The following is an 11,500-nucleotide window of genomic DNA, read 5'->3' as shown; positions in this document are numbered from 1 at the left end:
TAGGGACAGGGTCGAGAAGCTGGGACTATTAGGAGCGGTGCAACCAGGACTGAGCACATGGATGGGACGTTAGGTCTGTGAAAGAGGCAAGTGGGGTCACCCTCGTACTTGCCTTTAGCAGAGAACATTTCCAAACATGCCTCTCTGGAGATTTTCCATGTATTTAGAAGGCTGAAGTGGGACATACATGATCAAACTTTCAAAAATGCCTTAACAGCTAATATGCTCTGAAAAGCACTCCCACTAAGCTATCTCTAGGTTTTGATGAAAAATACTTATGAAAATGTATCCTATGGGACTTGCACATATCTGAAAATACATTTCTAAAAGCCAAAAGGGACTATGATGCCCAAATGGCGTGACCTCCAGTATAGCTCAGGACGGAGAAGGTCACTGAGCAGTTCCAAATAATTTTAGTTTGTGTGAGATCATAGCTTTGCATTTTGGTCTTGTGGGCTGCTGGTGTGATCAGTAGTCTGAGATTACAGTTTATTTACGAAAAACCATGGAGGAGCAGAAGTGCAGGTCAGCCACTTCCATCCTAATCAGATATGTACAAGACAACTAATTAGTCATTCTATGATGCAAACGCTGACAAACCCACCAGAGATTGTGTTGCTGATTCTGACAAAGATCCTCTCAAAATCTGCAAAATCACTCCAGGAGGACTGGAACATGTGCATGAAACGGTTGACATAAAGATTCTCCATCCTGAAAATAAAACAAAACAAAACATCTCTGAAAAAAAATAATCTCCAGCTTCCTCAATATCCTTCCCCATTCTTTTCCTCCCTTTTATATACCTACACACAATACATTTTTCAGTGGTGGAATGTGAGATTCATCACTCTGCAGAATTTAATTTGCTGGCTGTACCTTTACACACAAGCCTGAAAGGCATCTTGAGGGCCCTGTCCCTGCTACTACATTTACTGAACTCCATTCTGGAGTTGTTCTTGGCAGCGTAGAATGGCAGTGATTTAAGACTTATGTCATATAAAAACTATAGCCAGAAAAACTAGTGCTTCACACATTGTCAGTAGTTAGCATCAGTTGAGAGTGCTAAGATCATTATTAGTGCCAGTTCAGAAAGGGGTATGGTAACACAAAGAGATTGAGTGATTTGCACAAACTCAGAGCAAACACAACCCAGGGTCAGTCCAGGCAGTATTCCTAAACAGAGAAGAGTTCCTGTAAATATCTTTGTGACCAAGGCCAGATTGGATCCCTACAGCATGAGGCCTGATTTTTTGAGAGTTTTCTATTTACTTGAGCTGCTCGTTAAGCTTGACACTCATCTCTAACCTGCACTTGGTTGCGGACATCACATGAACATGGGGTGCTAGAAGCCAGAAACCTCTGACTTAAAGTGCTAATTCAGTAAAGTATTATGTCTACAATACGGTCAAGCAAGTTCACCTCGTATGAGGTGACAAGTCCTAAATTGTTACATAAATGCTAAACTGTTGTTATTGCATATAAATCATTTATTTTGACTAGAAAGCAAATAATCAATTTGAAAAAGAAAACTGGCTTTCCACTAACGCTTCAAATGCACAAAGAAAAGCACACACATTGCACAAAGATAAGCAGGGCAGATATCAGAGTAAAGAAAGGTCACAGTGCTGCAGGAAATCCTCCCAAATACAATTTGAGGGAAGAAGAATCCCAGAAAGGATGATTAAGTAAACTTAGACTGAGGCACCTTAAAAAGAACTGGATTAGAAGTGGCTGAAGAAGACCAGAAGCCTGGAAAAACAGCAAGTGGTAATCTGGAGGTGGGCTCTAGACCAGCATGACCATAACCCAGACCAAGGAGCTGCTTCTGCACCGAGTTCAGACAGGGTGCATGTAGAATGGACTGTTTCTGCTGCTGCAGATGGCAGTCAAGGTTAAGAGGTGCCTGGAGGCATGTTAGGAAGTAAAACTCAGGCAACTGTCTAGCCTGGAACAGGAGATGACCTCTCCAGAGATCTCTTCACACCTGACAGGGGCATGGAATGATCGTACAAAGATGAAAGGGAGGGTAACTACTGGGCAGGACTTTCTGGATGGATACTAGGTGTCAGAATCAGATGAACTTCAAAAGGAAGCATGATCATGACCAGAAGTTTAAATGATTTCAAGCTGTGTAACTCAGTAGCTTGAGAGGAGTCACTTGAGACTGTCTCATTTGAGAGTTTCTACTAAAGGTGCTGGAGAGCCTCTGCCCTCCTTCGAACTGCTCTGAGATTAGGAAACACTAAACATATGAACCAGTAGTACTGCTCCTCTCCTGCTCAGGGTGCTCTTCCTACCTGGGGCTATTAGCTTAATCAAACGAAGCAGTAGGCACAGCACCTGGGATCTAGTCACAAACCTGCTGTGGTTTGACCCACTGAATGCCAGACGTACATTCATTCTCAGATGTTTCAAAGATTACATCCTAAAGGAAGCAGTCTTTCACATTTCCTATCTCAGAACAAACTTCCAAAGGACTTAGGAAATAAAAATCAGTTTTCCTCAAGAAAGTACTTCTTGGATGCCTCTGGCACATACTAGAAACCAGAGCATGGGAAAAATGGCAGAGTTGCTTGTAGAACTTAATCTGCCCAAATGCAACACTGGTCCAAAATAGCTATACAAGCCTGCGTTTCTGGCACAGAATCCAGGGTGAGAGTTTCCATTTGCTAGATAGCATAGGTCACATCAGCACCAGAAACCTTCAGGATTATCCCCACCTACACACAATTAACCCTGTAAACTTACAGAATTATTCACTACCAAGAACATCTAAAGATCCAACTGTGCAACAGCAGAAGGAATCTCTGAGGCATATCTTCCTCTTTCTAAGTTAAGTTTTGCAAGCACTTTCCCCTCCCCTCTTCCACTACTCCCTAAGTCTCATGTAACTCTCACAGCTCTCACATTTTTCCTTAAACGTCCTCTCTGCCCACTGCTACACCTTGCAACTCTACACCTACCCTTGGATTTCCAAACACACCTCCCTGTCTTCCTTCCTACTGCACTCAAACTGAAGAAAGATCCCATGCCTTCCCCTATGTATCTTCACTCCATTCATGCAGATAGTTGTCCCAAGCTCCCAAAACACAACAGGGTAGCTAGATAAGGGCTATCAAACTAATTCTCCAAAGCTTTTCACAGTTCACCCAATCAAAAGTATAGATCTAGATTTTCAGCCAAATGTGCCACGCAAGAAGCATTGCTGCTTCTTGGAAAAATCTCTTTTGTGTCGTACACGTTCTCCAGAATGGCTGGTTATCTGCAATAAAGTTTCAGGTTCCTACTTCATGGGGAGGTGCTCTTACAGGCAATGACAAAAATAGATGTCCCTGCACTCTGTTAACATTGTTTGCAAGTTTCACTTGGCTGTGACTCAGGATCTCTGACAATATGCTACAGACTGGCTGGCTGGGATTACTAGAAGGGGAATGTAGCCTCCAAACTGATGATGTCTACTAATGGCAAACCGGTCATCTCTGGCTTTCAGATGCTGTTACTGCTGCACCACTCAGATCTAAATGAGCTAGGAAACAGCTGTTTTACACTGGCTAACACCATGCTAGAAGCAACTGCTCTTGGAAAACACAAGATTTGCAAAAGTTCGGAATACCTTGCCATTGCTAGGGTAAGAAGAGAAGATCCCGATGACCTTGCATGGGGTTTGTATATTTTCACATCTCTCTTCTTCTGTTAAAGGAGTTATTCCTTGGCTTTTCTGAGCTAGACTTTTTCCTGAAGCTGGGCCAAGAGAAGAACTGCACAGTGTTTTCTTTCTTCTCTTGCTTGGAACCTACTCTTGGTGTTGCCACAGGTTTATTCACAACATCACAACACAACAAGTACAAGGGTTTTTTCCCTTTTTCAGGATGGTCTCACTCTTGGCTCTGTTTCATGCCGAACAGGTTGTACTGTTGTCCCATCTGACTAAATATGCATGGGGTCTCCTCCCAGCACTTTCTGGGAGGTAAAGAAAGTGAAATTATCAAATTTGATAGTTTGATAAATTCAGATTGATAATTTAACTTATCAGTTTGCACACAGAGGGAAGATAAACTAGGAAATAGAGACTGGCTGAGATGATCTGGCCTGCATTGTATTAAAGTCCTGACTACAGATGAAGAATGATCTCTTCTGGCCTCATAAAACAATCGACTCACCTTTTAAACAACACTATGTAAACTTCCACAGTTTTCTTGGCTTCTTTTTCTCGGTTTTTGAACTATTTCTGTTGGCCATTATCAAGTTCTGCTGACTAAAAGGCCCCTGCAGGGCTGGGTTCTAATACCTATCTGGGGAACAAGAACATCAGAGTCTAGGGTTTTTCAAGGATCAATGGTCAAGGTCCCAGATTCTTTAAAACTTCTTAAAGCTTTAAGAATCCATTGAATACTAAAGGGCTGCTTGAGGAATAAAGTATTTCATGAGGTGAGAAAGGACCTCAACTTCTGGCTCATATTAAAGATGGGAGATTTGGGTCTTTGGAAGTCTAAACATAGATATAAAGTTGAGGCAATACATGTGCCATTGAGTAAGCCTGGGGGGGAGGAAGCATCTGCCTTTGGTACCATTAATCTAACTCCTTGTATGACCCCACAGCCAATTCTCTGGTATAGCAGCTAGTATTGCATTAAAAAGTTACAAGAGCACACACTCTATGGCCTGTTCCATCATTCTCTTAACATCCTAGTTTGCAGAAGATACAAAGCTAGAGACTCCTGGTTCTCAAAGCTATCAGCTGTCTTATTCTAATTAGCTCTGAAAGATCTAGGTCCAGCCAGCCATATGTGCTACAGAAACACATCCATCACCCTGTTCACACCTGCTGGAGATTTATTCTGCTAAAAAAAAAAATAAAAAGAAAAATAGATTTGCTGAGGTTACAAAGATTCATTCCATTGTGAAAAATAGATCCTAGTGTAGAGGAGAGGGGAGGGAGGGAGAAATGTACAGCATAGCTAATACAGCCAGAGAATAACATGTGTTCTTTGAAGCTTCCAATTTTCTAAATTAGAAATAAATAAGTAGATTCTCTCGGAACAAGGTATGCAATTTGACTCTGTGTTCGTGGTGAAATTCAGTTGTATAAATGTAACACCAAGAATGATCTGACATGTAAGGTTTCAGTCACCATTAATTTCCTACATGGACTCAGATAAGCAAGTATTCACTCTTACTAGAAGCTGCAAGTTTCTCAGTATGGCTATGAAACTCCCTAGTTTTTAGCAACCTATGCTTGATGACATACTCTCTGTCTGATCTCCCAAATAACAGGATGAACACCTTTCCAAAATATGAAGAGACCAGCATATTAACAGAATCACAGATGTAGAAATTGTGGACCAGTTTTGTCTCATCTCAGACTATCCCACCATCTGATAGTATGGTGGTATGTCTGAGACAGTATGATGTGACCTGGGCATGTGAGACAGCTCAGAAGGGGACTCACAGGCCAGAGAGGCCCTATTTGCCTCATTAACACTGTACTATTTCAAAGAGCTCTGCAGGACTGATTATTCAGGCTCACCCAATAGCCAGAACTCCGTTTTTTTCAATGACATGACACGTGCAAGTGGGTGAACAGTGACTTTGTTGCCCCAAGTAGATTACACTCAGATGCAGTTAACTGATGAGCTGCTCAGAATAGTTTTTCTTCAGCAGGGCGTCAAGGGTGCATTGACATCATCTTTTTTTGGTATGTGACCGAAAGCCTTAATATCACAGAGTCAGGAGAGAGAAGTATCTCTAGGGGGAGAGTCTGAGAACTAAGTCAAAAGCCTAAAGTGTCAGGCGCCAATAGTACTTCTTCCTGTGCTTTTCACCAGTGCCCCCTCCACCCATCTACAGCCAAAACAGTGTCTAATGAAAATGCAGAGGCTCAGTCAGCTCACAGCATGAAAAGCTGGTATTGATATTTTTAAAAAAAACCACAAAGCCCTTCAATTCTTTCCTACTTTGACTGACTGGTAGAAAAGAATCCAGTTTTGAGATTTCAGTGAAACCTAAAAGGTGACCAGATCCTCACCCTGCCCCAAAAGTGATTTTGCAAAACTCCTAAAGTTCCACAAAAACTTACGCTTTAGAGTAGTTCAGAATGAAGTCAATTCCCTTCTCATTGTCAAACTGAATGTCACGAGGCAGATCACTGTGAGAATGGGCATCAATGCTCAGGGGAAAGCCTGGATGCCACTCCTTCCAGCTGAGAAAACAAGAGAGGTTGGATTAACCATATAACCTTACCAGCACGAGAGCTGTGTCATTCCTTTACCTACGCTGCTTCTGTGATTCACCTCTATAAAGTAAATTTGCGGCAGACACATTTGGGCCAAAAATAGTGACTTATACTACATCAATACCTACCAGTACCCTACAGAACCCTGAAGTACAGTGGAAGGCATCAACTTGGCCATCAACCTTCACAAAACTTGAAGTATCTTAGTATCTGCGATATTCCCAAACACTTGTCACATTTGGTTGAAACTGGCAGTAGCTTCAAATGTATTGGGAGGGGAGGGGACAGAGAAACAGACAGCTGCCCAATGCACACTCATTCTTGGAGCTACATTTTTGCAGAACTGAGATACAGCAGCTAAAAGTACTCGGACATGTATTTAGGTCCCTTCACAAGGCAACTCTCTGAGAGACGCAGTCTTGATTCAGCTCCTCAGAGGAGCCTTGTCTCGTAATGGTCATGCCACATATTCCAAGTACATTCTTGCATTGTGCTCCATTTTTACTTCAAAGCAAAAGAAGGCGATTTGTAAATATTGTTTCAATGGTATTTCCAAATTGCCCACCACACATAGACTGCATTGTGTGTTATCAGTTACGCATCTGAATTGTAAATAGCTATTTCCCTGGAATTACAAATGGTTTTGCCTTCCTTTTCACATATGTAAATAAAATTTCGTGCCATACCTTTTTGTGAACTATATTTTCCTCTGCTCTATTTCCCATAATTTGTAAGCAAGATCCTTTCTTAGTCAAATGGTATCAACAACACATACACCAAGCCTCAATCCCTCAATTCTGAATGGACCCTCTGTCCTTCTGATCCTTACTCTCCTGATAAGCAAATGCAAGTGCAAGAAACTTTTGTTATTTTAACAGAGAGTATGTCTCTAGGAAAAGGAAATGTTTAATGTCTTCTGGAGTTACCCATTGACAAAAGATAGCATTTTCCCATTGTGACCTTGCTTAGGAAAAAATGTCTATGACAGTATAGAGGTAGGTATCACACCTGTGTTCTGATAGCACTCTCCAGTCCACTCAAACAGGGCTAGATCTTCCACTGCTCTGGGGTGCAGGAAACAGCTAAAACTAGCTTGCTGCAGCAGTCAAAAAGCTCCTGTAAGAGCTGACATGTTCACATCATGTTCCAAAACTGGAGTACTGCTTGTAAAAGGCAAATGAAATCTGCCTTCAAATCTTTCTTGAAAGCACAACTGTGTGCCAGAGGGCCCACACAGAGACTGTACCACTGAATTCCCACTTAAGCATTCCAGATAGGCTTATCTGGGATTCAAGTATCTCGCAATGCCACTTGCACCAGGATGGTCATCGCTCACAGCGAACTCTGTCTAAGTGGAAAACATATATGGCCAACATGGTAACTTATGTTTTCTCTTATCCAGCAGTCCAGTAATTAGAGCAATATGATAATCTGAACATACTCTGCCAAAATCTGACCTGATGAGAACAGGCCCTGGACCTTCTGGGGAGCTACGGGAAACTCACCGGTACATTTTTTGACGGGTCTCGAGCTCTTTGCGTCTGTGCTGCTTGAGAATCTGTGTCTTGTCATCCCGGGGGAGCTTTGCTATGAAACAGGGGAAAGAGACAGGCTTATGAGGTTCCTCTACCTGTCACTGCCCAGGTCTTGAGAAGGACAGCAAAGTTTCCAAACCTTGAAACTTCTGATCTATACGTTTAGAAAGTTTCTGTGGGAAATGCTTACACGATCCAATTTAGTACCTCAAGTAGAAACCCAGGTCCCTAGAGAATCTGTGGAAGGAAATGAGCTCCTAACTTGGTGCCTCCAACAGGCAATTAGCTCAAGATAGCCATACGTGGTTCAATGGTATATAAAACCTGAATTCCTAGTGTGGACACTTGTTGTACATATCTAGTGTTAAATGGTCTGAATAGGGTCATGGGAACTAATTTTACATTTCAGTATCTAAGGGAATTTTCATCAATAAGAGAAATCACAACATTGTTCCAGCTATTCTTCTCTGCTAAAAGACATCTCCAGGAAACACCGTGTATCCTCTCTCCTTGAGCTGTGCTGTCCCTGTCAGCTTGGGGCAATAATCGTATCTTCTTATCATGAGAACAGAACGAAAAAACAGTGAGGCTTCATTTCCAGACAGCTTGTTTTTCTGACTATGTATTCACTATACCATTAAATAACACAGAGACTTCCTTACTGATCAGAGAAACGGCAAGGTACGTGACTCTCTTTACATACACAAATAAGAAGGCAGATAAAGCCAGGAGGAGTTTCGTGGAAATAGCTGTTTGGGGTTTGGTGTTGGAAATATCAGAGGTAATACAACTAATAACACATATGGCTAACGGTTTCCAGCTGATTGTGTTCAAGTTACCAATATAGTTTCAGTTGCTTTTGTCCTTTATTTCACCATACTCTGAAAGCCACGCAAAGCTGCTTTCCATGGAAGTGTTACAGTTGTTAAAAATCAAATTATGAAAAATGAAAGTCCCTCTGAAGATCAAAAATAAATTGACACATAGCTATGATTATAGGACAAAAGGCTTCAAATGCAAAATTCCTCAACCAGGAACAGCCAAAAATTTAATGGGAAGATAAATATATATTTCCTGCCACCTCATATATTCTTTCAGTTGTTTCAGGCACTCTTGCTGCAGGCCACTACAGCAGCCAACCTACCCTAGGAAGCACAGAGGGGAACAAGCAAACATCAGTGCCAAATGTCTGCCCCAATCCTGATCACAGCAAGCAGGGAGTCAGAGACAGTTAAAACACAAGTTGTAGGTCCAACAGGCCACTTTGAACAGAGCACAGAAGTGCTGTAACACTTTTCTCAGTTGGTCATCACTATTTGCAGCAGTCACGTCCATCTCACTCTGCCTTCTCCTGGACTTGACAGCATGCAAAGAGAAGAGGTGAAAAGTGAAGCTGCTGTTTCAAGTCAGTCCTTGCATCCGCTGAGCAGCCTACTTTGGGATTTTATTTCACTCTCAAGAAAACAAGACAATTTACAGACAATTAATCATGGGCCACTTAGGGGCTTAGTATGAAACAAAGATGGGACACTAACTCTAATTAGATTAAAAGGGCTTCCAGCAATGCAGATTTGGAGCAGACAAAAATTTGGTCAGCCTCCAAATTCAAGGCCAGCGTAAGGACTCTTCCTTGCATGTGGAACTCAACTCAACCGTCAGTCCCCAGCCCAACAAACTAACAAACTGCTCAGAAAGCAGTCCTAGTCAGCAGGGAAAGCCCATTCCCTAGGTGCAGAAGGGGATTGGCAGTGGGTCTCCATGTGAGAGAGAAGTTTGGGAGGTACATGGGGAAAAGGGAAGGAGAGGTGGAAGAATTCTGGATGTTCTGCAGGAAATCAGGTTTCTCATGGCTCTCACCTCTTCCATCTCGAAGGACAATCTCTTTTTCATCTGTAATCCAACGGTAACATGGAAACTCCAAATAGTCACCCACCGGTGTTTTTACAGTGATATACTTAAGGTACCAGTCATCCTGGTACCAATATTTCCGTTTCTCAATTTTTATTAGCTGAATTTCTCCAAGGTCTTCTTCCACAGTCACGTCATAGGAGTCAACCTACAGAGTAGAATACAGTCAACAATCCACTGCACATGCAGGAAGAACAATCAGCACTACACAAGCATACCTGACCTCTCCTGATATGGTCTGAGTACAACAGAACATTCCAGTTTCTGGTGGGTGAGAAAAGGAAGACCTATTATTTGACTGCAATGCAACAGAAAGATGAATAAAAGAACAAACAAGAGCATGCAAAACACTCCAGAAACGGAGAAATGTTTTTGTATGCAATCCAAAAATGATATTATTCCTTGAAATGTTTGCAAGTCTGAGAAAAAAGTGCAGACCACGAAACCATTTACTGTTCTAGCAATAGCTGAAAGATGTATTGCTAGAGCACATGTATTCATGCGACCAGAGTGGAAAGATGATCTTGAGACTTATACATTGGACTAGGAATCTAAAGACCTGTGTGTATTAGTCATACGTGCTTCAGACTAAGGGCAATATGCAGATCACCTAAATCCCCTTTGTCTTGTGCTTCCTGTGGCTGGTCTTCTTCAGTTATGAATGCTGACTTAAGTGCCTTGCCTCCTCTCATGGGGCTAACTTCTCGGGGATCCATGCAGTCTCTTACTGCACGTGGGGACAGCACCCAGCAAATGACAGTTCTGGTGGCACTTGGACTATTAGGCAATACCAGCATAGCAAGACATGAGTAATCATTTCAAATATGATCAGTAAGACACCATGTGGTGCTGGGCAATTCCGGAGAACAGGAATTGACTCTCACTTTCCAAGAGCATAAACAGCTCCAGGCAAATGGGAGTAGCCAAGCGCTCATCTTAACAAAGCTGAATTGGCTATGGCAACCATGGGAGCAGCAGCCAAAGCCTACTCTGCTCAGATGATCCTGATAAGCTTCATGTGGTTTCAAGTAGAGACTTCATTCTCTTGTGGTTTTTCTCAACACACTCAACAATCTTAGAAACCAACCAGTTGCTTATATCAAAAGGATGAGGTACTGCATCGATATGCTGTAAGGACTCACCTGCCTATGTAAGCTTTGTCATTTGGCTCCTGACTTAGACATCACACTCTGCTTGCTCTTTTCAGGAGCGCTTTCTTAGCCTTCCCTGGGAATTTGATATATGCCCACTGTTACTGCCTTACTTGCTAGGCAAAGGCTAATTCACATAAGGACCAAAACTGAAAAGTGAAGAAAGATTGATTTGAAGAAAGATCCAGACAGAATAAAGGAGAGAAAAAAAAGTAATTTTAATTTCCTCCAAGTGGCACTTGTTATTTCAACTGTTACAAAAGAAAGATTCATAGCAACTTGCACTCACATGATTAGAAGAACACACATAAGAAGGATCCCTTGGCATCCCTTCTTCTCCCATTTTAACCCAATTATTTCCCACATTATTGATGCAAAGTGCCCTTTCTATGAGCTATCCATGAATTACCAGCTGTGACGATCATTTTGGGATGAAGACATCTATCTGTCCACTAAAGTCTGGGATGACAGACCTCACTTGTCTCATAACCCATTACATTAAAATATCAGTTTTCATAAAGTTTGTCACATCTAATTGACTCATAGAAGCCAGGGAAAAATAAAAAAACCTTTAGGCTTTGAAGTCCATCCTGCAGACAATGAAACATTGTCCTTGCCCGTCTTTCTCCAAAGATGTTCTTCAATCCACTTTGAAACTGTCAGGCCATAATTGC

At 41.9% G+C, this 11,500-nt stretch overlaps 1 protein-coding gene across 1 annotated transcript in view; it reads right to left on the bottom strand.

Annotated features, from left to right (window-relative positions):
* ALOX5 (arachidonate 5-lipoxygenase) overlaps window positions 1–9,823 on the bottom strand; it is a gene marked incomplete at its 5' end in the record, with an annotated part of 26,159 nt that extends 16,336 nt beyond the window's left edge. Inside the window, 4 exons of the mRNA XM_009700796.1 lie at window positions 605–711; window positions 6,077–6,199; window positions 7,738–7,819; window positions 9,625–9,823. Coding sequence (XP_009699098.1) covers window positions 605–711; window positions 6,077–6,199; window positions 7,738–7,819; window positions 9,625–9,823 — 511 coding nt within the window. The remainder of the gene's footprint in view (window positions 1–604; window positions 712–6,076; window positions 6,200–7,737; window positions 7,820–9,624) is intronic.
* Between the last annotated feature and the right edge of the window lie 1,677 nt (window positions 9,824–11,500).

This window comes from Cariama cristata, unplaced genomic scaffold, assembly GCF_000690535.1.
Source record: "Cariama cristata isolate BGI_N322 unplaced genomic scaffold, ASM69053v1 scaffold15575, whole genome shotgun sequence".
Classification (NCBI taxonomy): Eukaryota; Metazoa; Chordata; class Aves; order Cariamiformes; family Cariamidae; genus Cariama; species Cariama cristata.
This window is presented reverse-complemented; position numbering and strand designations above follow the sequence as displayed.